Source organism: Poecilia reticulata, chromosome 21 (assembly GCF_904066995.2).
Source record: "Poecilia reticulata chromosome 21, P_reticulata-male-v2, whole genome shotgun sequence".
In the NCBI taxonomy this organism is placed as follows: domain Eukaryota; kingdom Metazoa; phylum Chordata; class Actinopteri; order Cyprinodontiformes; family Poeciliidae; genus Poecilia; species Poecilia reticulata.
This window is the reverse complement of record NC_088850.1, coordinates 18,592,902-18,619,289: the sequence shown is the minus strand read 5'-3', so window position 1 is coordinate 18,619,289 and position 26,388 is coordinate 18,592,902. Positions and strand designations below refer to the sequence as shown.

General features: G+C 41.5%; 1 protein-coding gene and 1 long non-coding RNA gene across 3 annotated transcripts in view; one reads left to right on the top strand and one right to left on the bottom strand.

Moving 5' to 3' along the window:
* The window catches only part of bcl11bb (BCL11 transcription factor B b), a 39,313-nt gene extending 28,784 nt beyond the window's left edge, over window positions 1–10,529 (top strand). The window contains exons 3-4 of one of the 2 annotated variants that reach the window (XM_008398251.3): window positions 5,116–7,029; window positions 9,607–10,529. In XM_008398251.3, coding sequence (XP_008396473.1) covers window positions 5,116–7,029; window positions 9,607–9,701 — 2,009 coding nt within the window. In that variant the 3' untranslated portion in view covers window positions 9,702–10,529. Of the gene's footprint in view, window positions 1–5,115 lie in introns of both variants that reach the window. The other variant, XM_008398250.3, reaches the window with a different exon arrangement.
* The window catches only part of LOC145549662 (uncharacterized), a 39,655-nt gene extending 13,609 nt beyond the window's left edge, over window positions 1–26,046 (bottom strand). Inside the window, exons 1-4 of the long non-coding RNA XR_014085502.1 lie at window positions 25,434–26,046; window positions 25,257–25,312; window positions 22,880–25,172; window positions 20,177–20,385 (exon numbers count right to left, since the gene is read on the bottom strand). This is a non-coding gene — a long non-coding RNA (uncharacterized LOC145549662). The remainder of the gene's footprint in view (window positions 1–20,176; window positions 20,386–22,879; window positions 25,173–25,256; window positions 25,313–25,433) is intronic.
* Window positions 26,047–26,388: the final 342 nt, after the last annotated feature.

Genomic DNA, 26,388 nt, shown 5'->3' with positions numbered 1-26,388 from the left:
GAGTGCCACAAACACAAATATTGTTCTTGAGAAACATTCTCCACTGAAATTGACTTTTTCAGGATGCCACTTACTTGGAAAAAAAGGGAGATTTATTCAACTGAACTGCAAAAAGTAACTGCCTTTAACCGTATTTTTGAATTTACCCATATTTATTGATGCTCTCGGACAAAAAGTGCAGCTAAATTAGCAGACGTCTACTGTCAGGTTTAAAAAAAAAAGTTGTTAACATCTATGCCCCTGCTGTGTTCCTAAGTATTTATGATGCTGTCTGTTCTCTAATGTTCTCCAACAGAACAACTGGATTTATACTTTTTGAGATTAAATTACACACAGGTACTCCTCTAGGCCATTGGTGAAAGTATCAGAGTAAAAGGAGGAGGATACGACTGCATGCCACGCCTTTTTTTTTTTAAAATTCGGAAAAACATTTGAAAGCCATTAACGTTCTATTTTCTATTGATTTACTCAAGACAAAATGAGAAAAAGTGATGTGAATTTGCTGAGGTACAGTCGTCGTGGGTCTACTTTGACCCGCTCTCTTCTTGCAGAACGCTGACCCTGCAGGTCCCACAGGATTACATCACCTGATAAAGGCCACTAAGTGGAAACGGAGGGACCTCAGGCTTTAATGAAACAATCAGAAATCGCACGTCGGCGTTCCAGGATGGCATATGTGAATTCCTTGGCTCGAGTCAAACCCACACGGCCGCAGTGTACAGACTGGTTCATACGTCAGCACTGCCAGACTCACGCCACCTTTGCTACACTAGCCATATGCAAACAGTCAATACCGTGGCTTCTCTTTGTACACTGGCATTTTGTTTGTACTTTTTAAGGCAAAATAATGGCTATAAAAGGCAATCTGGAAAGAATAAAATCTGATGTAAAGCTCAGATCTCAGTCCCTGTAGACTGGGTTAATTGGCCTGGTGGTTTAGTAAAAAAAAAAAAAAAAACAACGCAGGAGAGAGGGAGAGCATTATTACTGGCCCACCTCAGCTTCCATGCATGTGCCAATGTTTTAATAACTTCCTCCAGGCCTCCTGGCCCTTAGCCCTTGTTTCCCCGCGCAGGACAAAGAGCTGCCCTCCTGAGCTGGTCCCGGGTCTGTATTGTGCACTTCCTTCCCCCCCCTTGTTTTCATGGGAAAGCCTGCCAGCGTGAACACCTGGGCAGAGAAATAACAGATAGTCTCCCCTCTCTTTTAGGTGAATTCCATTACAGCAAAGCGTTTTACAAATTGCTGGCAAAACGACAGAAAAAAAAAAAACAGCAGCGGAAACACTGTGGCGTATTACTGAATCCTGCTGCGACTCCATTTCATTTAATCTCTCATCTCAGCCTCATTCACAAAGAAAGGAAAAAAAACACACACACACACCCATACACACGCACACACACAGGAGTGTGTGGCAGAGTAAATTGAGCGATTAGGTCCAGCGTCGGTGGCTGCGTTGAGAAGGAGGAGGATGTAATCGTTCTAACTGGCACTTGACCTCGGCGGTCAGAGGGGGGAAAGGTCAGGGCCTGCATGTCGGACAGGCGACTGTGATTACCACAGACTGAAGCGTGACATGACCCGCCATGATCCTTTAATGAGGGCTTGTATTGGCCAGAGCACTGAATGTCAACCCTCTCTCAACGTTTAGCTTTCATCCTATCAATTTACACTATAAAAAATTAGTTTTTTGGGATACCAATTATTGGGCTGAAATATATCACAGCTCTATATCAATATTTGGTGGAATAACCATGAGGCCTTCTATGGGGTTCAGTGCAGTGGTGTCTTAATTTATTCCAGAGCTGTATATATAAAAAACACGTACATAAGTTTGTAAATATGTCAGCTTTTTTAAATGTTTGTAATAAATACTAAACTTTGATTAAATGACTGACGCCGTTTGTTCTATGAACAGTTCTAGTTTGAGATGAGGGGGCAGTAAGGCTAAAATGTTTGTGTGTGCTATAATAAATAATTATATCAACTTAATGACAGTTGATATAAAGTATTTTGAGTCAAGAGACTGCTGTAAAACAGTTTTTGAAGCAAGAATTTCAGTTTTTTTTTATCCAGCTTTAGCTAGTTTTAGGGACAGTGCTAATGTTAAAGTCAAACTGAAGCTGAGCAACTTTGTTAATGACAAAGATTGTTAATTTCATTGACAATCTTTGTCAATGAAATTAACTAAGGACAGCAAAGAAAAGATGAACACGCCACCTTATCAGAATGCATTCAGAAAGTTTATTACCACCTCAGTAGAGTGCTTTTTTTTCCTCGTCTGTAAGTCACAAACCACATAAGGTACATGATCCCAATGACTTGTTAGAAAATTGCTAATTTAATTGGGAACGATTTTTTAGAGATTGACTGGAAACCAATAATGTCTTTTAGCTAATAAACTACACAAAGCTACAGATCTTTACAGAACAGAACCGGCCCAAGACTCTGGCAAGCAGAGTTGTTGGAAACCCAACGAGAGGTTGACTTTTTACACTGAACTCAAAACTTTACATTTGTTCTGTTATTTTTGTTAAAATATGTTAACAATGACCCGCTTTACAAATCTTACTGACAAGATTTAATGCTAAAGTCAAATTTGTTTGCTAGCAGAGCTTCCTAACCCTCAGTCCATTGATGTTGCTAATGAAGACAAACCAGATCAACAAAGGGATGTAAATACAGATTACCAATCCAAGTAATTTCATTAAAAATAGTTTAAATGAACAGATTTCATTTAAATTTCTTTTAGCTGCTAAATAATTTAACCTGTAATTAAAATCCAATGTATGTAAATTGTTACTTCGATTTCATTGGGTAACTTATAAAACTTTGCTTTATTATAGTCTGGTTTGCCATTTTTCCTGCTCTCTGTTCATCCCCTCCACCCCCTGTTGCTCGCTTGCTTGTTGGGGAAGTTGATGAAATTTGTCTTTGGCCGTCATTAAGCAGCCACTATTGACTGCCACTCTATTAGCTGTAACGCTTCCTTTAGCAGCATATGGTGCACCAGTGTAAGATATGACAAGATGCAAATTTGTTGCTGTAGCGGTGGTGGGGCTAGTAGGTTATGAGCATGGCGGGTTTTGATTTACTTGGATTCATAATCCTAGCATATATAGTGAAAAAAGAATAGAAAAAGCAGACATGAAGTAGCTCAATCCTTTATAGTTATTGATCAATTAGGTCCAGAGATAATACAGCTCTGTCCCGGTGGGGGCATGTAAATAGCCTCCATGTGTGTGGTGCGGTGTGTGCGCCCAAGCCCGTCAGGTCCCTTAAATCCCCCCCCCACCCCTCTTCTTTACCCCTTCACTCTTTTTCTCTTCCCCTCCCTGGCTCTCTTCTCCCCATCCAAGCTGTTAAGCTGTCCAGCTCTCCGCTGCCAAGCGGCCGTGTGAAGCTTAGCCAAACTAAACACGGGCAGGCAGCCCGCCACTCGCCCCACACACGCACGCAGTCGTGCATGTGCGAACGCAGACGCACATGCCCCCACCCGTGCACGCACAAACGGGGGGCTCTGCTCGCACGCACGTGCGCCAATGCGCTACCCCATATTAGCAGTGAGAGTCGGGTCGCGTCCCAACCCACACAAATAGTGAAAGTGACGGCTGCACCAGAGCACTGCTAATAGCGGAGGAAAACCGACAGAATCAGTAAATGAGCCCCTCATTAACTTTTTCTGACCCTTTCTCCCCAGAGGCAAGCCAAACCAATCACAGTGCCAAATCAGCTTCCTGTACCAGACACTGATCCAACATCAGCTTTCGCTCATCTGCTCTCCTCGGTGCAAAGTGAGAGCGTGTGAATTTGTGCGAGAAAGGATGTAGACTGTGGAGCGGAGAGAGCATATTCCTGAGCGTGTATCAGTGTCTGCATGTGTGTTTTACATTCCATTATAAAGGGTGGCTTTGAGGCAGTCAGCCATCTTAAGGACTCTTTTGTTGATCATATAAAACTCTGGCCAAGCCTAACTTCCCCGGCTTTGTGTTGGCCCCTCCGGGGCTTGGAGCTCTGGGACGACTGTACCAACTTGACTCCACTTGCGGTAGCCACTGATCATAAAGTAGATTCAGATGCCTTGCAAGCAAACACAAGACTGTGGAAATGCCTCTTCAGTGGAAGCCTGCGTTCAATTAGATGAACCTCTACCGGGGTTCTTTTTTCTTTTCCTTTTTTTTTTCCTGTGAGTCAAAAGCAGGCTGACAGGGCCATGCCACAGTGACTGATAGATGCATTTGGCATTATTAAGTCACTGCATTTAAAGGGGTAATTTGTCAACGAGTGACGCTCAGTTCTCAGAGTGTGGAGCCACAACAGATCTCTTTACAGTCCCCCGTAACTACACCAGTGACGCAGGGATCCATTTAATGTGGACACACAGTTATAAAACCAGCGGCACTTTTATTTACTCATCAGCTCCATCTCTTCTCTGGTGTGTGCTTCTCTGGTTTCTCTCTTTGCCTTCCCCTCCGGTTCCGTCCGCCACCCCCACCCCTAATATCTTCAGCTTTTTACCCATTGTTCGCTCCCCGGTTTCCATATGGAAATGACAGAGTTGACGAGATGGATCTGTATATTAAAGCCCTGCTGACATTAGAATTTGCATAATGTGTCACAGCCTAAGGGCAATACCTGCCACCTATATTAGCCTGTAGAAACACACCCTGTCTTATGAAGTCTCATAACACAACGCACAAACAGAAAGCTCATCTTACACTTCAGTCTCAGTGCAATAAATTTTCCCAAATGCCTCAGATGTTCACACCCAAAATAATTCAAAAGACAAAGGTTGGCTTATCTTAAGCACTGAAGAAGAATGCAACTTCTTTTTGTGTTTCTTGAAGTCATGGCTGTTCTTTTCCAAAAGGCTTCCTCACTCCTGACAGCGGATCGAAAGTTTATAAACTAAGACATGAAACATTTTTAGAAAACAAAACTGTGTGTCCAGTTTCCCATTTCTTGCACAACTGGAAATGTCATGTTTTCATTGACAAAGAATCTTCACCTATATGATCAGTGTGGTTGTTGAATAAAAATACTTTTTGTACATTATTTGAGAGAGGTGTGTTTTTACAATATTTTCTTTTTTCCCCTCTTTCTCTTGACCTTCAGATAAAGACGAACCATCCAGCTACATCTGTACTACCTGCAAGCAGACCTTCAACAGCGCCTGGTTCCTGCTTCAGCATGCCCAGCACACTCATGGCATTCGCATCTATCTCGACAACCATCTGGCCAACTGCTCCCTCACTCCCCGCATGGCTCTGCCTCCTCCCCCGGGAGCTGATGCCTTGCCTCGCTCCCCTCTCCCTACTTTCCTTGGCGACACCAACAACCCATTTCACCTCCTCCGCATGGCTGCGCCCTTGCTCAGGGAACACCCCCACCCTCCAGGGTACATGGAGACCCGCCTTCCTGCGACGCCGCCCTTTGTCAGCCCTCCGCCTCCCCCTAGGCCACCTCTAGAGCGACTGGGCCCAGAGGAAATGGGGCTGCTGTCACAGCACCCCAGTGCCTTTGAGAGGGTGATGAGAATGACCCCCATGGAGCCGCCGTCCATGGACTTCTCCCGTCGACTGAGAGAACTAGCGGGCAACACAACCAATAACGGTGGGCCCACGCCCCCTCTGTCACCAAACCGCGTGCCACCCATGCACCGCCTGCTGAGTCCGACGCTTTTCCAGCCTGGTGCCAAGCCCCCAACATTTCTCACCTATGCCCCACAGCCACCCGTATCCCAGGTGGGGCATGGCTCCTCCAGCCCTCCAGACACACAGGGTCAGAATAATGCCCCTGGAAAATCGAAATCCTGCGAGTTCTGCGGCAAGATCTTCAAGTTTCAGAGCAACCTAATTGTCCACAGACGCAGTCACACAGGAGAGAGGCCCTACAAGTGTCATCTGTGTGATCATGCCTGCTCCCAGGCCAGCAAACTTAAAAGGCACATGAAAACACATATGCACAACAAGTCTGGGAACATGACAGGCTCTCCAGAACAGGGGAGTCGGGGAGAGGACGGAGAAGGTGAGGGAAAAAATCGAGAGGGCGATGTGAGGGTTATGGAAATGGAGAATGAGGAAGAAGAGGAAGATGAGGAAGAAGAGGAGGAGGAGGAAGAAGAGGAGGAGGAAGAGCTAAGGAATGGGAGTCGACCAGATTCCAACCTGAGTGAGGACTCCCAGGAATTCAGTCACAACAGAGAAAATGGTCCCAGACGGTCCCCTGAGGAGAAACCCATGAGTGGGGACAGAGTAAATGACAATGGCGGGGTGGGCATGATGCACCCATACAACCACCTGGACAATCACCTCAGACTTAACCCTAACAAGAGAAGCTTGGAGAGACAACCTAATGGAGACAGTGGGGAGAGGAATGAAGCAGAGAGAGAAAATGACAGGGAACCAAACAGAGAGCGAGAGGAGCAAGAGGATATTAGGCCCATGATGAATGGCAGGATCAGTGTAAGTGAAGTGGAGTCCTTTCCTGGGCTTTTTCAGCGTAGGCCCACCCCCATCACCAGCCCGAGCCCCTCCAACAACAAGAGGATCAAGATAGAGAAAGAACATTTGGATATTCCTCCGACCATACCCCTCATATCCCCAGAAAATGTCTACTCCCAGCTTCTGGCTGGCTACGCTGCTTCCCGCCACTTCATCAGAGAACCTTTCTTGGGGTTCACTGACTCCCGCCAGTCGCCATTCGCCACCTCCTCCGACCACTCCTCCTCGGAAACGGGAAGCCTGCGTTTCTCCACTCCGCCTGGGGAGCTGATCGAAGGCGGCAGCGCTTCGGGGCGCAGCGGAAGCAGCACCCCTCACCTGCTGCGGGGACCGGGGCCCGGCCGACCTCCCAGTTCGAAGGAGAAGCGAAACGACACCTGCGAGTACTGCGGCAAGGTGTTCAAGAACTGCAGCAACCTGACAGTCCACCGCCGCAGCCACACGGGGGAGCGGCCGTACAAGTGCGACCTGTGCAGCTACGCCTGCGCCCAGAGCTCCAAGCTGACGCGTCACATGAAGACCCACGGTCAGTTTGGGAAGGAGGTGTATCGATGCGACATTTGCCACATGCCCTTCAGTGTCTACAGCACACTGGAGAAACACATGAAGAAATGGCACGGTGAACATTTGATGGCCAGTGAGGTCAAACTGGAGCAAGCGGACAGAGGTTAAGCCACCAGCGATAAGTTATAAAGCATATGGTATACGGTACACACACATCTTCGCTCTCTCTTCACACACGCGCACACATGCACACACACGCAATTGCACACATACACGCACACAAATCCCAACACCACTTCTTCAGTGACGGGGCTTGGCTGGATTATCACACTCTTGAAAAAAAGAAAAGAAAAAAAAAAAACAAATTAAGATTGATTGATGTTTATCTTTTTTTTTCTTGTCACAGAAACTGCCACCTGAGAATATTACCAAATGGAAACTTTAATAACTTGTCTGAAATGCTCAACTGGGTGTTTCATGGCAAACAGTCTGAGGATTTTATCAGTTAGGAATCTATGGAGCCTTTCTACTGTGCAATAATTTCTGTATTTATTGGATTTTTGTAATGATATTTGGCATGTGCAGGTAAATCTTTGTGGGATTTCATATGGAGTTAGTTTTGAAATGTTCTAAAAAGAAACTTTTTTTTTTCTAAAATGCTATAACTGAGAAGACGTCACCACAAATACAATGTTTTACTTTTTTTTCCTTTAAGGAAGCTTGTTATCCTGTGAGAGTAAATTTGTGTGAAGCAGTTAGCTTTTAAAAGTAAAAAAAAAAAAGAAAAGGGAAAAAAAGAAAAGATTTGTTTTCTATATTACCTGCAGCAGCGGATTACAATCCATTCCCTCATACAGGCCTAAAGCACTGAATGTCTGCCTGACAATAAAACATCCTTTCTGGATTTTAAAAATCCGACATTTTCTTAGAGATCTGGTAAGTTGGTGTTAATTTATTCAGGGAGCGTTGTCCTTTTTAAGAAATGGCAAAAGAAAAAGCAAAAAAAAAAAAAACATTGGAACAATTTCAAAATGCAGTTACTGTATCGGTGTCCTTGCTGCAAAAAAGGACGTAAATAAAGGTTGCACTTAACAGATACCCTTAAACTGATGCTCAGTACATTCCTAATGTAGGATTAAACCACCATATTTAATATGTTGAATAAGTTAAGACTACTTGTGATTAATGTGAGAATGGGAACAGTCCTTTTTATGGTTTGTAAATATTAATTTTTTTATATATATATGTTAAAGTAGCCCTGACTGTAAATGAAAGATGGCCTAAATCTACACAATCAAAAAAAAAAAACAGCTGCTTACATATGACATGTAACTACCATCCTTTTCTTTTCTTCATTAAGCCCACCTCCAGTTCACTGTCAAAAGGTCATTTGTTGAGCAAAATTTGCTTGCCTGTCAAAAACCACTCCCTCCTGTGTCTGATGTGGAACGTCTCAGCGACCAGAGCTGACTTCCTGTATCCCACGACGACCGCCCCCCACTCGCCTCACTCTCCCCCCCAAAAAAACCCCTGGTTCTCAAATTAAATGAAATTCGCGTCCCTTCACGTTTCTCCGCTTTGAGCTTCTCCCTCTCTCAGATGGCATCTTTTCACAGTCCGCCAGCTCAGACTCATGCATTAAGAGTTGCTTTTTAAACGGGAAGGCCGCTCATTCGCCTCATGCGGCAAGACGAGGGGGGCTTTAACTCCCTGTAGCAGATTTTTGAGACAGTGTGCCCATACGTGTCTTTCGGGGATTACTTTTTTTTATTTTTTTATTTTCTGCATCGTTCATCCTAAAATGAGTCTGTTTGAACAAAAACAAAAAAAAATGAAAAAGCCATATGAGTTATAATAATTTGGAGCACAGCTGCACTAGGGGATGGCCGAGCGACCTTGAGTAGGGGCTATTCTTGTGGCAAAAATGAAAGATTGGAGCTGAGAAATGAAGACGTGTGAGAAAGAAATAGAGGGAGAGCAAGACCTTGACTGGGGAGAGTAGTCATTCAAATGAAATTGGAAGCATATGAATCATGTATTTTTATTTTTTTTGGTACCCAAATGCACATCTACTGGCCACATCTTATAACAGACCATCCGAGTGAGACAGAGTGAGCGTGAGAGGGAGGGAGAGACAGCGGAGCCACATGAAAGGAGAAAGAGGCTACATCTCTCATTCTAGTGCCGCAATCCTCAGCCATCGAAATCATAATCACTTGAAAGTTTGACCTACCATTCTGGCCTATTGTCAGGTTTTATCTGCACCACTTTGCTTTGATAGAACAAAAAGATATGCTGTGCTTTAAATGCAATCTCACTTGTTTTTTTGTTTTGTTTATTGGTTGTTTTTTTTCCTGGCAAATCTGAGAAAGAAAAAAAACGTCGCTGTCACAATGAGAGCTCTGCATAAGCTACATAGTTAGGTTATATTTTTGGTGAATTGACAACAGCGAGACTGGTGGAAGAGAAGCTTTCTTACATATTGTTTTGCATGAATGCAAAAAAATAAAGGAAAAGAGAGAGAAAAGGAATCAAGGTGCTTTTTTAATTTTTATTTCTTCTTAAACACGTCATGTATTATTTCCTTTTCCCCGTTCAGAGCCAGGCCAAGACGAGGCCGCGCAAACGCACTCGGACGATGGAACAGCGGAGAGCTCACAGAGACCCCAGATCACACACAGACATTCAGTCTAACAATATGTTTACAGTGTTGAAGTTTGCCATTTAAGAAAATACTCTTAGTGTTGACAATGATGATAAAGTGTTTTCATTTTTTCTTCATTTCGCCGACGTTCTCTCCAATAATTTGGCGGTTTTTGTACAATTTTCCTGGTGGAGGGGTTTTTACCTACATTAATGTGTTTCTGTATGATTGCTTGTTCACTGTATGGAAATTATGTAAATTGCTCAGTCGCGGCAGATATTTTCTTTTTCCTTATTTTTCGAACAACAGTGATGTCACTTTTGACTCCAGCTATTTGATTTTATATTTTTTTATATATATATGAATATATATAAATTTTTTTTTTTTGGACTTTTTTTTTTTTTTTCTTGAGCTATCCTTAGTGGATGTAAAACAAAATGATTGAGAAAAAAAAACCGGAGGAAAATAAAGCTGAAGGAAAAGCCTTCAGGCGAGCGCGGCGGTTTCGTGCAGGAATTCTTCTCCAAATCAATTTTCAAGGACCTTCGTGGACTTTCATGGTCTTCTCCTTATGTTTGGTTGAAGGTCTTGTGATGGCACTTACAACTGTAATTTTTTGGATACATTTTCATATTTCACTTTTCAACACGTTCACCTACACTCTTTGTACAAAAAAAAAAAAAAAAGTTTCCTTGTTCCTTTTTTTGTTTTGTTTTTGTTTTGGGGGGGAGGGGGGACGTGCATCATTGTGAAAAAAAGTGTTTTCAGAACAGTACACATCTGCTGTTTTGAACATATATGTATTTTTGTAATGTGTTGAAAAATCAATACAAGAAAGCCAACACTTCAATAAATGTTGCAATTGCTCTATGAGAGAACCATCTCTTTTTATTCAGACTGCAATCCAGGTTTTACGAGAATTTGATTAGGACTTTGAAACGCAACACTTACACATAATGTTTAAATACTCTTCTGACTTGTTTTAGTTTAAAAAAATTATTCCCAAAAAACTGGAGACTGGTATGATCAGCGCTTTTGTCGTAAAACAAGGTCTCCTATAAGTGTCTCGGTTGATCTGGACCTTGTCCTGAGGAGTTTACACGTCCGAGCATGTGTGGATTTTCCTTCAGCTTCCTTCCTTCCCACAGTCTGCCCAGCAAAGGAGCAGCTCAGATTTTTTAAGTTATTGGCAGTAAATGTTCCCTTACTTGTGGTTAAAAAAAAAAAAAAAAAAAAAGATGATTGGCCTCACAAAATCATTTCAAGGGCTGCAAATAGCTTGCAGGCCACACTTTGAACACCCCTGTTTCAAGCAATTAAGATGTGCTGAGTCCAGTGGAGGGCGAGTCTGACTAGCTGTTAGGCTTCCCCCCAAAAAACTCTGGAGATTTCCTCAATTTTCTGCAAACTCAGAATGATTTTTAATTTTTGTGGAGTGCCTAAGTGATCCCTTTAGGATGTTAACACGTGACATGCCATTTTCATGCGTATAAAATGAACAGATTTGGGCAATATTTGACTAAAAATGAGTCATGGCTCAACTTGATTATAACTTGAGTTTTTCTGGGGATTTAAGATTAAACGTTTTCTGTGTAAAGCTTTTTCAGCTTATTGTCAAACTCAAATAGAGAATCAAAACTATTTACAAAATCATACAGACAGTAGATAAAAAACTTAGTCAACCCCTGTCTAAACGTAGTAAAATAATAAAACCCAACAGATTTACCCCTCTTACGAATGGATTCTGCAATATACTGCTCTCCTGGTATTTGTAGAAGATACGGATCAGTAAATACTCTAAAAATGTTTATAACTACATGTTTTAATAGTTCAAAGACCAAATTGACCTTCTTTTTTGGATTATTTCAAATGTGTTCTTGGACTGGCTGCTTTGCTGCTTTGCAAATGCCAGCCAGTAGCGTGTCAAGTAGCATTGCACCGAGCTTTTCAGTCCCCAAAACTGCATTTTCTGTTAACACACAGATGAAATTTCCACAAATAATTTGTAGTAATGTATGACAGAAAAATCTGTGAGAAGGTGACTTCACAAATTCTGAAACGCTGTTCTTTGACATTTGCAGTGTCAACTTGATGTTGCATAGTTGGGGCATTATAAAACGTATACAGATTCACTATTCTGTGGATATGTTAAAACCTGATTTTTTTTTTCCAAGATCAAAGAATGCCAAAAAGAAAAAAAAAAAAAACATTCGTTGGTCATGCATGCCCTTAATCCTCTTTGTACAAACAATTAACACCTTAAACCAAAGATTTAACATGTTTAAATCTTTGGTTTAAACAAGTGTGTGTATGTGTCTCACATGTGTGAGAGCTGTCCCTGCAGAGGACTTCACCTGACTCACCCACTGACCACACAAGACTCTGAGAATAGATTAGAGACGATCGATATCCAACCTGCAGCCAATAAGATCTTCTTTTCGTATAAATCCAGAGGAGCCAAAAACATGGCGGACAAATGCTGCTTCATCAACTTAAGTCATTTCTCTGTTTCCATTGGGAAGATTTTCAGCGTTACCAACAGTGTTCCATGGAGGCCTAGATAATGATAACAGGGTAAATGAAGCGCTTCCAGTTAGAGTAAATAAATTTGTGCTTTCTTAATCCAGGAAAATATCGTCGGCTTTTCCAACAGATGCTTTACTTCAACTGGAAGTACTTCCTGCGCTCTTTTTTTTTTGTGCGTTTCACACAGGAAGATTATTGCTGCTGCACCGCCTCCCACCTTCACTTAGGTTGTAAACAGTCTTTTTCGTTTCTGTAAATAACCGCTGCAGCCGTTTAAAGAGTTATTTTTAATGCAGCAGAAATCCACCTTGATGGAAGCTTCTCTTGGACTCGCCATAGGAAATGTCAACAGAACCAAGCTATCTGGGTTTATGGTGAACTAAGTCACCGAAACAGGAACCTACTGCAGGTCACAAAGCAACTGCTTACAGCGTTTTCACAGAATTTGAATTAAAAATTCTGAACTGTCCCTTTAAGCAGGTGAGAAATGATTGACGGAGATGAACATCAATTAATTGTTTAATAAGTTTACTTTCACTTCATAGTAGCAGTTTTATGCTTAATTGCAATTAAGTAGGAAATAACAGTCACATAATTATGTTTATTTAATGAAGGTACTTACAGGATTTCTGCACAAATAAAGAACCGGATAACACAGCAGTGAAGAACAGCTGAACGAACCAACCGTGTTCTCTGCAGATATCCGTGTTGATAATCTTATGTTCGATTCTTAATAAATTCTCACCTCATTGTCAGCTAGGAATGAGTTTGGACAAGACAAGTCAACCCATTATGTTTAATCCAACACTAGCACTTCACCAGAAAGACAGGAAAAAAAAGAACCCTCAAACAGAAGCATTCTGGTGAATTAAACTTCAGAGGTGAGTGTTACTCCGGAGTCTTTGTTCTCGCATTAATAAAAACAAAGACGCCTTTAAATGTGACTCATGAGGTTTATTCCTGAAAGCGGTTGCCGACCGTCTCATGCTTCAGAAATGAGTCCTGGCATGAGCGTGGGGGAGCTGTCAGGTATTTGTTGAGATGAGGCCAACAGCAGTCAAGTCTGTCCTCACTCAAGCCTGCAGGCCATTGGATTGGATTGCAGAAAAAAAATAATAAATAGCACACGGGATGGGCGTTGATGCGCTTGCGCAAGGAGAGAGAGAGAGAGTTCAATAGGAGTGAGAGAAGACACAATAGGGTGCAGAAAGAAAACAGTCAGGAGGCTCAAATGCTCAAATCCAAGCTCCTCTTTTTTTTCTCTCCCCAAGGTAAGTCCGGAGAAGTTCTCCGCGCTCGGCTGCTCTTTCCACAAACAGCAACCCATGAAAGCCCTCAGAATGGAAATTCTATCTAAAAATGTGATTATTGCTTCAGAAGTATCTGTTATAAATTACCCACACAGATGATGTTAAAAGCATTTGCAGCTTCCCCAACTTCTGACTCTCTCTCTCTCTTTTTTTCCTGTATATGTATGTTTGCGCCTGAAGGCATCATCTGGGCTCCATGCTGATGATTTGGGGGTGGTCGGCTCTGGTCAGCAGAAATGTGCACATTGTAGAAGAACGTCAAATTACTACAGCTTTTATCCGAGCAATAGCAGGAGTATTGACTTAGCAGCGGGGGGGATGGCCTGACTTTCCACTGGCTCAGTGTTTACTGATGTTTTTAATAATTGAAAACAAGTAAAAACAAACTGAAACTGCTAGAGCACAATTAACTTTTTTTGCTCGGCGCAGTGCGCTGTTTGCAGTTTTGAACGCAAACAGAGTGTGCTATTAATCTGTTTTCTCTGCTCAAATTGCTACAAACTACAAACGCAACAGCAGTAGTTTGCAAACACTCGTCACCATGGATGTCTTTCAGGGCTGTTGGGTTTGGTTTTTTTTTTTTGCCATTTTCTTCATTTTGGTATCACTCACATAACTTGTTTAAAAAAAAGCAAACAAAAAAACAAGAATTCATTCACAAGTTAGAATTTAGAATTTATGTTTTTTCTAATCCTCCCAGAACTGGAACTATACAGTAAATCTCAAATATGTACACACATACCCCCACTAATGTTTGTATGTAAAATTCTGAATAATGAAAACTTGGTGACAAACTGGACTTTTAAGCACAGTTCTCAGAAAAAATGTCAAGGTCAGAACAATCTCAGAAAGTCAGGATCCAAAAGCAGATTCTGTTGGGAAACCCCAAGGTCTTCAAGTTTCAACAGTCCAGCTGTTGATTTGAGGTGAAGTTAAAGAAATTTTAAGATAGTCTTCCACTTTTATTATCCTTAAACACTTTTACACCACAATGATGGTGAAAGAGCTTCAGAACATAATACTGCCACCAATACAAGTCGAGCTCATCCGTTTTACATGTTCTTTCTTTGCTCTGCAGATATTAGCCATTTCCATTGACCACATAACTGTGCAAATTGAAATTACAAAATTAAATTTGCTCAAAAGTAACGTGCCTATATCGAAAAACACCCACTTTTCTGATTTAAAAAAAAGTTAGTTCGAGTTAGATTGTGGTGGTTTTTCATCTATCAAAATCAGTGCATTTCGCAAAACTGCAATGTAAAAGCTTTTAACACATCACACGAGTCACATGATCAACAATCGGATGTTACTACTGGTGGAAAAGACGAAGATGACTACAGGAAGAGGTGGGAGGATGATGGTGCATCATGTTTTTTAATATTTTTTTGTGTGGACACACTTATTCACGTGCAATTTTAATTGAACAATTGCAACATTTTGTCTTTCGACATTAGAATATCGACGATGCTTTGGGCACATTTTTTGTACAAGCATAATCAAGTTTAGGATGTTGATCTCAAGAATCAAATAAAATCCTTGTACCACAGAGCGACAGTTTGGGTCAAATCATTTTGATTTGTGCTAATTTTGTTTTCCAGCTAGATATTGACCCCAAAGTACATTAAAGTGTAACACACAATAGAAAGATGTGATGTAGAATAACCCTGTCGTCAGTAGTAATGACAACGTGTCCACTGTAGGACATTTATCAAATATGGTGTTCATATTTGAGTGTGGACGGCTTTGATTCTGGACGGGTAGAAATAAAAGAGTCCAGAATAAAATCAAGCATCTGCACCCAATTCCTCTTTAAAAATAACAAGTGACTGAACTGAAAAAGAACAGTTCAAATGCATCTTAAAAAGCTTCAAATTAATATGTCATGCATGCCCTTGACGACTGCATGTAAACTTGTGTTCAAACGCACAAGTTGGTTACTTCTGGCCCTCTAACCATTTGTTTCAGCTCAAATGTCACTTGGGAACTAAAATAAGTCTTTTTGGGGTTTTTTGCGGACCTCCGTGTGTCCTCCATGTGAGAAAAGTGGCTCCAGGAAGCACTGTATCCTCTTCGCTAGAAAGTCCTAGATAGAGACCTACAATCGCAGACAGAGAGTCGCGGCAATGGGAAATCACGATCTGGAGTAAAACCACGTCCTCGAGGGGAAGAGGGTGTCAGCAGGGATTGTGGTTCACCCTCTGGGCCGCACGGGACCACAAAGTCACCACGGAGACCCTTCTTTCACTGGATCACAGGGCTCAGGCCTCATGGCCTCTCTGTGGATATCCAGTTACTAATCTACGGGCCCTGACCAGTACTCGGTCATATGACGCTGCCCGCCCAAAGAGCAGACGGGGCTTCGCCCGGCGACACAGCCACCAGAGCAAATGTGGCCCAGCTGGCGGCTCCTGGGAACACTTGGGGGGGCTGAAAAGTTTGGGATGGGGAGAGGGAAAAAAAAAAAAAAATGCAGAAGGTTGGTCAGGAAACGGAAAGCAGTGTGGTCGATCATGGTCGGTCAACGGCTGTCGCCTGGGACCGTTCCCTCTTCTGGTAGAATCTGACCAGGAGGAACAAAGGCGTTGCGGTCGCATCGCGTATGGAGAAGAACAGGAAACAGTTTTTTTTTTCCTTTTCCCCCCTTTCAGATTGAGGAACACACTGAAGCCACTTTCTGGGAGGTTTTGGTCATTTACATCAGAGCCATGTCACAAAGCATCAAAACAACTCCCATCTCAAAAACAGAAACTTTCAGTACCTCCTCTTTTATATTTAGACCATCCCATAATTTGTACAAGGACAATATTGGCTTTTAAGCAAGATGGAGTCTTTTCTTTTTGTTTTCGACTGCAAAAATAAACTCTTCAGAAGAATTTTTTGTTTTAGTTTCTAAATCTTGGTATGCTTGAAATAAGACAAAACTAACTTTCAAATAACTTTTCAGCAAGATACAGAAGATTATTTCAAGTAAATTATTCCTTAATATTGACTGAAAAGTAGTGTTTGAAAACTTGTACTTTATCAATATTAAGGAATTATTTACTTAAAATAAGCTCCCATATCTCGCTGAAAAGTTGCTTTATTTCAAGCGCACTAAGATTTTCTGACCTAGAAACTAGACCGAACTCACTCGGTAAGATTTCGTGTTTTGCAGCGAGCTTCTTGAGTCAAAGTAAATGAAGTGAAGAGTAAAAACACCTGAAGTGATGAAAAGTACAGATTTTTTTGTTTTGTGTTGTTTTTTTTAGCAGCTCAGCCGGCCATGACTGCTGTTCTAACGGCCACTGCCCCGCCGTGGAGACGGCATCGAGCAAAAACTTTTATTTATCTTTGCGCCGCGGCCGCCACACCCTCCCCTGTCTGCACATTTGAGCCTGCTGCTTCTCCGCATCGTTACCTCACTTCTCCCTGCTTTTTTAAAATCCTTTTATTTGCCATTTCTCTCTCCCTAAAGTCCCCCCCCCCTTCTTCTTTCTGTCCATAAGATTCCGCCGGTGTCAGACCTCCCAGGCAGTGTGTGCAGACTCAGGTAGACAGTCAGGGTGGTGCGGGGGGCAAAAAAAAAGAGAAAAAAGGAAAGTCTCTTCTCTAGGCTTCCTGACGCCCGTGATCTACTCCCCCCACCACACACACCTTGCCCCGGGGAGGTCAGCATCATTGTTGACATTGGACACATGTTCATCGCGGCGCAATATTAAATCTTCTCATTGGATTTGGACTGTAATTATGTCGTAAAAACAAACTGGCTGTGAAGCCATGGCCCGCCAGTGTGATCTGCTTTCATCAAGTGCAGACTGGCTTAATTACAGAGTGCGCCTTACACCCATCTTTCACTGGGCAGCTTTTCCTCCAGCTTCTTTAAGCCATCACTTTTTTTTTTAACTAAGCGTTAATCATAAGGCAATTGGTCTGTTTGCTATGGCGGGGTTTGAGGGAGGGGGATAGATTTGAACGCTGGTCTCCACACATCCTGTGTATTAATGATGTAAGTCCAGAATTAAGCAGATGAACTTGACAGTTGAATCCAATCTCACGGTTTTTATCCTTCTAATGGAAGACTTTATATAGTTGCTTTTTTTGTCCGCGCTCTAAATCTGATGAGACGATTTCATTAAAAATGCACGGTGCTGAAGTGAATGAGCAAAAGAAATGCTTCATACTTTACGTAATTTCTCCTCCATTGTCTACAGAAGGAGTCAGGAGACTCTCAAGCTGAAAATAAATGACGTTTGGTGACAAAATATTTGATTATGTAGCATTCGAAGCGTTTGAGTCACACTGAGATGTGATGTCTTGCTAGAGTGTTCATATTTCTTGAACCAGTCCACGTTTCTGCATGTTGCAAACATAAAATACAATATGCACACTGGCACAAAATAGGGTATAGCTGAAGAATACCTGAGAAGTGCAAGTTACATCTATTGACCCCACCCCTCTACTGTGACACCCTAAAAAAAAAGCTCAATCGAGACCAACTAAGATCAGAAAATCGACCATTTAGTGCAAGGAACACTGCTGGTGACCGCATTATGCTGCGGGAATGTTTTTCTTCAGCAGGAACAAGGATGCTGGTCAGAGCGGAGAATACCAGCTAAACGCTTTGAGAAAAGAATAATAATTTGAGACTGGGCTGTAGGTTTGTCTTTCGTAAAATAGATCCCAACCTACAAAGAAACGGTTTAGGTAAAAGTTCTTTCACGCTCTACAATCACCTAATTGAGAACCTGTTGGTACGTGACATAGAGGCAAAGCAGACGCCTCATCTAAGGAGGCTGTTGGTTCTCAATGCAAATGGTTTGAGTACCAACCTTGAGAACTCCAGTGCATGTCTTCCCTCTCTGCCCGTTTCCTAGCCAACTTCTGTCAATAAAGGCCACTAGCGCCACCAAACACCTAAATACAGGTCCTTCTCAAAAAGTTAGCATATTGTGATAAAGTTCTTTTCCATAATGTATGTCATATTTTAGATTCATTGCACACCAACTGAAATATTTCAGGTCTTTTATTGTTTTAATTCTGATGATTTTGGCATACAGCTCATGAAAACCCAAAATCCCTGTCTCAAAAAATTAGCATATTTCATCTGACCAATATAAGAAATGTGTGTTTTAATACCAAAAAAGTCAACCTTCAAATAATTATGTTCAGTTATGCACTCAATACTTGGTCAGGAATCCTTTTGCAGCCTTCAAGGTGGCATGGAGGCCATCAGCCTGTGGCTCTGCTGAGGTGTTATGGAGGCCCAGGATGCTTCGATGGCCTTAAGCTCATCCAGAGTGTTGGGTCTTGCGTCTCTCAACTTTCTCTTCACAATATCCCACAGATTCTCTAGGGGGTTCAGGTCAGGAGAGTTGGCAGGCCAATTGAGCACAGTAACACCATGGTCAGTAATACCAGTGGTTTTGGCAGGTCGTGCTGAAAAATGAAATCTTCATCTCCATAAAGCTTTTCAGCAGATGGAAGCATGAAGTGCTCCAAAAGCTCCTGATAGCTGCTGCATTGGCCCTGCCCTTGATAAAACACAGTGGACCAACACCAGCAGCTGACATGGCTCCCCAGACCATCACTGAGTGTGGGTACTTGACACTGGACTTCTGGCCTTTTGGCATTTCCTTCTCCCCAGTCTTCCTCCAGACTTTGGCACCTTGATTTCCGAATGACATGCACAATTTGCTTTCATCCGAAAAAAGTACTTTGGACCACTGAGCAACAGTCCAGTGCTGCTTCTCTGTAGCCCAGGTCAGACGCTTTTGACGCCGTTTCTGGTTCAAAAGTGGCTTGACCTGGGGAATGCGGCACCTGTAGCCCATTTTCTGCACACGCCTGTGCACGGTGGCTATGGATGTTTCTACTCCAGACTCAGTCCACTGCTTCTGCAGGTCCCCCAAGGTCTGGAATCGGTCCTTCTCCACAATCTTCCTCAGGGTCCGGTCACCTCTTCTTGTTGTGCAGCGTTTTCTGCCACACTTTTTCCTTCCCACTGAGGTGCCTTGATACAGCACTCTGGGAACAGCCTATTTGTTCAGAAATTTCTGTGTCTCACCCTCTTGCTTGAGGGTGTCAGTGATGGCCTTCTGGACAGCAGTAAGGTCGGCAGTCTTACCCATGATTGCGGTTTTGAGTAATGAACCAGGCTGGGAGTTTTTAAAAGCCTCAGGAATCTTTTGCAGGTGTTTAGAGTTACTTTGTTGATTCAGATGATCAGGTTAACTGCATCTTTCAGAGAACCTTTTCATGATATGCAAATTTTTTGAGACAGGGATTTTGGGTTTTCATGAGCTGTAAGCCAAAATCATCAGTATTAAAACAATAAAAGACCTGAAATATTTCAGTTGGTGTGCAATGAATCTAAAATATATGAGTCTAATTTTTATCATTACATTATGGAAAATAATGAACTTTATCACAATATGCTAATTTTTTGAGAAGGACCTGTATGTACATTTTCAGATGTGTTGCCGTCAGGAGGTACAGTCTAGGAAACTGAAATGGAAAAGGGGTCATGAATTCCCTTTGTAATGGGCAAAAAAGAAAAAGTTTGACTTCTGGGTTGAAATACTTTTAACCCAACAATGACTCCATATTCAAGCGTATACTCAGAAGAAGAGACGACGATGTCTACCAACAGGAAACTATGGCACGATGCAAAAAGCGGAGATGAAATATCAAATTATCTTGGGATTTACCCTTTTTTATGTCTTAATAGTTGAGGAGAAAATGACAGGGGCAAGCTGGAGGGTCACAGTGGGGGAATTTTCTCGCTTTTGTCCTCTCTCTGCAGCCTTTTATGATGGGTTCATCTGTGTTGTGACAGGTGTGTGAAGTGGCCATCTGACTGGATGTAATTGCCACTTCTCTCCTGCGGGTCTCTCTCCTGCGGGTCACTCTTCGTCCCCTGGATTTAAAAAAAAAAAAAAAAGCCATCGGTGGGGGAAGTTTTAATGGTTGTTGCTTTAGCAGAGCAAGAACAGGAACCGTCACTGCTTTGGAGTTTTCTCAAATGACATAAAATTGTCCAAATCTGATTGGACAATCAGATTCCTGTTATGCAAGATTACGGAGTCCAAGCAAATTTTATTTAGAATATTGTGACCTCAGTTCAGAAACACAAACAGTGTTGCCAGAGTCACAGAAAGGGGTTTGGTTTTTGACAAGGAAAAGGACAGACGTTTGCTTCTGAATTCAGATACGTAGAGTCAAACATTATGAAGTGCCTCAAAAGTAGGTTTGATTTATATTTGAATTAAGCCTCAATGATGCTTGTCAAAACAATTTTCACAAAAAAAAAAAAGAAGCCATTTCTTGCTGTGGGAGCTTGATAATATGGAGAAATCAGAACATACCAGACAAAGAATATACATATACACCAGATAAATGGAGAACATTAATACTAATTATGTGGAGGCCCACTTTGAGCATGCCCACTCCCACCATCTGTGCTACAGAAATCACAATATTCAAGCTCTGCCCCCTCCAACATGTGGCTTTGTCCTCCATTTCTCTGCATTAAATCGCAATTGCATGTGCAGGAAGTTGGCGGCTAAGAGTAGAAACCATTAAAAGGAAAAAAAATTTTTTTGGAAGACTAGTTTACATATATTATTGTAAAGATTTTTCACAAATCATTTCTCCTAATTCAAGTCAAGTCTCTTACCGTACATCCCAAATCAACATCTAGTCTGCTCATAATGCTACCGTTCTGTGTACCAATACAAACCCTTTACTTTGTCTACAAGCCTAAAGGTAGCAAATGAACACCAATATCTACAAAAATTACATTTAAAAAGGCATTTTAATGGCATGTCAAAACTAAATGGTCACAATGAAGCAAGAGGCTTTTGAAATGTCATTGTAATGACTAAACGCATGTTCATATTAGATCATCCATACATGTTGCACAAAACAGAATTTGAATGGGTTTCTTTTCATGCCAAGTCAGAGTACTTTTAAATAGGAAGAAGCCACGTCAATAGAAATACCCAAAGGAACAGGAAGAGCTTTTTTTTTTAGAAAAACTCAAACACGTTAATGTCATGTTCATCTTCTTCTGAAGCCATCCATCAGAGTTAATTATTCTGACACTACAGCCAACATGAACAGATTCTTGGGAGTCGCCAACACGTCAGACATCCTTTTACAGTAAAATGCAGAGCCGTCTAGTTTATGCACTTGCTTGTTTTAAATCCCAACTACATGAGATAAAAGACTTCATTGTAGACTCAACGCTGGGTCAAGTCTCACCATATTGCTTTGAAAACCCACCTACAAATGACACTTCTTGAGTGTTGCAAAAGAAGGCTAAAAATATTGACCATTTAAATCTTTGCAGTTCTATATCAATACATTTTATACACAGCATTTAATGCTACAGCTCTGATTTTTCCAACCTGTCTTCAAAACATCTTCACATCTGCGCCATGAAATACACCGTTAAATATATAATGTAGAAAAAACTGGGCCCAATTTAGTCAGTGTTGGTTGAGTCTCCTCAAGTACATTTACATTGAAGCAAAACTGGAAGATGGAACTATGCAGAGAACCTTTAATGGATGCAATTGCAACACAGTAAAAAGTCGCTGCTTGCTGTGACAGGCCGATGATTTCGGAGGGATGGGGAAAAGTAAAATGTCTGTAATCAAATACCTGAATTTAACACGAAGTCAATCAGATTTAGAGTACCAAGTTCTCAGAACACTCCTATAAAATAAAAGCTGCCAGATAGCATAAGCTAAAGTTAGAAGAGGGGGGGGGGAAGCCTTTAGTCTATCAATTAGAAAACAAAAAAATAAGTGCTCAAAATATTTAAGTCAACACGTTCAGGTCAATCTAAACTGTTGTAAAACCTTTCTATGAAGCCTTAGTCTGAACTGTGTCATCTTGGACACAAATGGATTCACTGAGGTGTTGGATCATCTTCTCAGAAATGGGTAAATACTCAAACCTCTTTGTTTTGGAGGCAGGAACAGGTAATACGGCGGATAGCCAAACCAGATGCCGCGTAGCTACAGCATGTCTGAGCGGCGGGCCTTTTACTTTGATTCAGTCGTACGTCCCCTGCGTGTACACCTTCTCTACGAAGGACAGCCAACCTGGCTGGACGTCTGGGTGTCCAGCAGGTGTCAGTGTTGAGTGACACAGTATCAATACAGTGTTGCTATGAGTCGAAACGCCTCATGACGCCTCATTTGCCCATCACTACTATTAGCCCAAACTGGGAGTGGTCAGAGCTGGGGGAAGGGAGATTTTTAAAAATATGTTTATCTTTCTTCGTGGAATAGCTGTAATTCACACCAGTCGGCATGATAAGGAGCCACACCCTGTTGAAAAACAGATGATTACGACTACAGCCGCTCCACATTAACGAACCAGCGCAGTAACCCACTCCTTACCCTGAGGCCAACGAGCCAGTCATCATGTTGGACGAGCTTCTGTACTATTGCGATTAAGGATGCACTGCGGAAGGCTCATAAACGGTCGCGAGGAAGCAGCGCCGTCCAATCAGCACGCAGCAAGTTAATGATGCACAGCTGCTAGGCATTAATCGTGATTATGTTGAATCTTTCCATTCTTCCATCCATTTTCTGTGTTCACTGGTTCTGTTAAGGGTCTGGTGGTAAATCTTGGGCTCAACTCGGTTTTTTGGGGGGAGGGGGGATGTTATCATTGGAAAATTAGATCTGGACCACAGAAATTGTGACTGAATGTCAGTCACAATTTTGTGTGTGCAATATCACAAGTGAAATTAACTTGTTAGCATTTATTTTAAGCCATTCTGCTTTCAGTAATGTATTAACCCTTTCCAAATCATTTATTCCCATACTTTTCAATACAATATGGATATAAATTGTATTGTGAGAGTGTATTTTGATTTTGAAAGTATAAGATGTTGAACTCTATAAAATTCAAGGAAGGCGTTAAACTGCTAAATCCTAGTAATTAAATGCAAGGTTGTGTGTCGACACTGGTATTTTTCTCCATGATAAATGACATGATTGAAAATTTGAAAAATGGTAAAGGACATTGCATTTTCAAGCAAAACACAAAAGCTATGGTTTTCGTAGCTCGAGTAATGGACAAAATGTACTTGTATAAACATTTGTGGGCAAAATGTAGTCAGTCAGGTGGTAAACATTTAGGAACCTGCTGAGAAAAATCAGTTCATACTGAAGAAATCCTAGAAAAGCAAAAATTGTCACAAGATGGCAAAGAATGAAAAATAAAAATCACTGAAGGCAATAAATACAGAATTAATTGAATCATGGGAGTCTAGAGTTTACCACCACCCTGGACATCTCTGGCAAATTTAAACTGCCTATATGATCAGGTTTTTATTTCTAGTCAAACCCTTTAATGATTCCTCAGCTGGAAGAAGGCACAAAAATTAAAAATGTAACTAAACACTTACATGTACGGAACAGGTTTGCACCGAATTTAACCCACAAGCCTTCCAAGCACCCTCCAATTTAACTCATCCGTTCCACAATTTGTGAATATAGTGAGAGAGAAAAATCCATTATGGCACAAGAAAAATGTTGCCAATGTGTGCAAGCCATAGGCAAATTCAAGATATTTAGTGGCCAGCATATAGCCTGAAATTTCTTAGTCCTAAAGGTCTTACAAGGCATGTAATATTAAAGAAGCACTTAACTACCACATTGAATCTTATCACACACACTGGAGAGAAAGCTTTAGATTTTTATTGAAGCAGTAACAAAAGCCTGAAGCAGTCAACTGAGCTTAACAGAAACCAGGGTCAAGTAGTAGTTGCAGAAAACAAATTAAAATCCAGGTTGCCAAAGAGTTAAACAATCTTTCAGCAGAGGGAGCTGGTTGCCAACAACCTGGGATTAGGAGAGTCTTCCTGCAGGTCAACGCCATTAAAGACTCAGCTAAAATATTAGTGAACACCATAGCCAACCTTTCCAATGTTCTGTTGCGGAGGTCGAAGAGGGTGCCTTTTATGATTTGGGTAGGTTTCCAGTTGACCATCTGTAAGGATCACCAACATAGCCACTGTCATGCCTCTGGTTGTCGATGGTCAAGTTGATCGGTGGAAAACGTGTACGTGCCTGGAGGATACCTCCTATTCAGCAATCCTAGTAGAGGATAACCATGTCAAAATCGAGCTACAAGCATGCCGAGTGCCAGTGGGCTATCAATGGCAAATTCATTTAGAGGCAAGACGGGAAGGTACTGGGGAGGAGGGCCTCCGTCTTCAGATTCAGAGTTATAGTCTCCTTGTTCATAGGAAGCTTCTCCTGGCTGGAACATGGGAAATGGCCCTGGAGGGCTCATGTTGCCAGGACTTTCAGAGACAAAGCTTGATTCAAGAGGGGAAGTTTTACCAAAGAAAAGAGTGGGAGGGTCAACCGCCCACTGAACAGAAAGAGATGAAATTCACTTAGTCTACATCCCAAGACAGAGAACACCTCTAGCTAGTCACCCATCTTTGGTTTGGGTAGGGAATCCATGATGTCCTGGATATACATCAGACCCATAGAGAGCAAGAACTGATCTTATATGAGCACTAGGATGAGTATCTAGGTTGTTCATCTGTATAAAGCTGTACAGCTCACTTTGGCGCACTTGGAAAAGCAGACTCTTCAGCGATATATCCAGGGCCAGGTTCCTCCCTACTGGAACTCAAAGGGTTTGTACCAGAAGCCCCAAGGGGATCCAAAGCTGCAAAGGGAGTTATTAGCTCTTTTTTCTGCTGATAAGGTATGATAGTTGCACGTGTCCAGATTGATCAAAAAGTGGATTTACCTTTCTTTGTAGAGTATCCATTAATTGCACCAGCCAGTATGACAAGTAGCCACAGCCTATTGAGAAGCATCAGAATAAAATGGTTTTGTAAAAAAAAAAAAAAAAAAAAAAAAAAAAAAAAAAAAATCAAGTTGAAAGGGGGGGGGGAGAAGCCATAAACCACAAACTAGTTGTTACCTTGACGAGGCCAAGCCAGCCTTCATACTTGATGAGCAGCCTCCTACTGCCTGAGTTACATAAACGTGCAATTCGCTGATTATAGTTGCAGGAGACTTTCACTGACCAATCACAGCGTTGCAAGTTAACAGTACGCAGCTGCTAGTCATTAATCCTGATGAAGGTGGAGGTTCAGCCTGAAATGAAAACCCAGATATGGATCAGTTGCTTCTGTCATGTGAATTAAATAATTTTCCAATTTGCTTCAATTAAATGGAGAGAAAACTTCAAACTTCGTGTTTTAAAGTGTGAGCTCGTGTGCTGAACTGCTTCTTAGAACATATTAATTATCACAGACATTAATTTCTCCTTTTATTCGTCCACAGAGAAACAAAAGTAGCTATAAATTTAACAAAAGGGTTAGTCTTTGAAACATTTACAAAGGAGTTGTGAACAGAAGTGTTTTACCCCACTTTCATTTGGTTTAACAGGGATTTTTATGTACTTTTTACTTTTGCAGTTTGATTATCCCTGGCTAAATTTAAACATCAAATTGTGCAAACCTTAAAAGGCTGCGCAACAATGCAAGATACAAAACAGTTTGTTCTGTTGTTTTTAAGTATATAAAAATATAAGATTTTTCCACCCATGAAAGAAAATAAAATGTCTCTTAAAGTGAAAATGTCTAAGTATAAATCACAGTAGATTTTTTTTCTGTAATTTTTTTCACAAGAGACTAGCAAGTAGCACAGCTTTCTGAGAAAATCACTGTACTTATTTTTACCCATTGATAGAATATCCTTTTTTGTTTTTCCATCCATCCATCCATCTTAAGACTCATCTTTTATTCCGATTTTGTTTTCACACCCTGCTTTGATTCCTGATGTAAAGTTTAAGAGACTATTTCGCCTTTTACTAAAAAGTGAAAAAAAAGATCTTTACTTTTGGAATTTTGAATTATGGGAAACAAATAGGG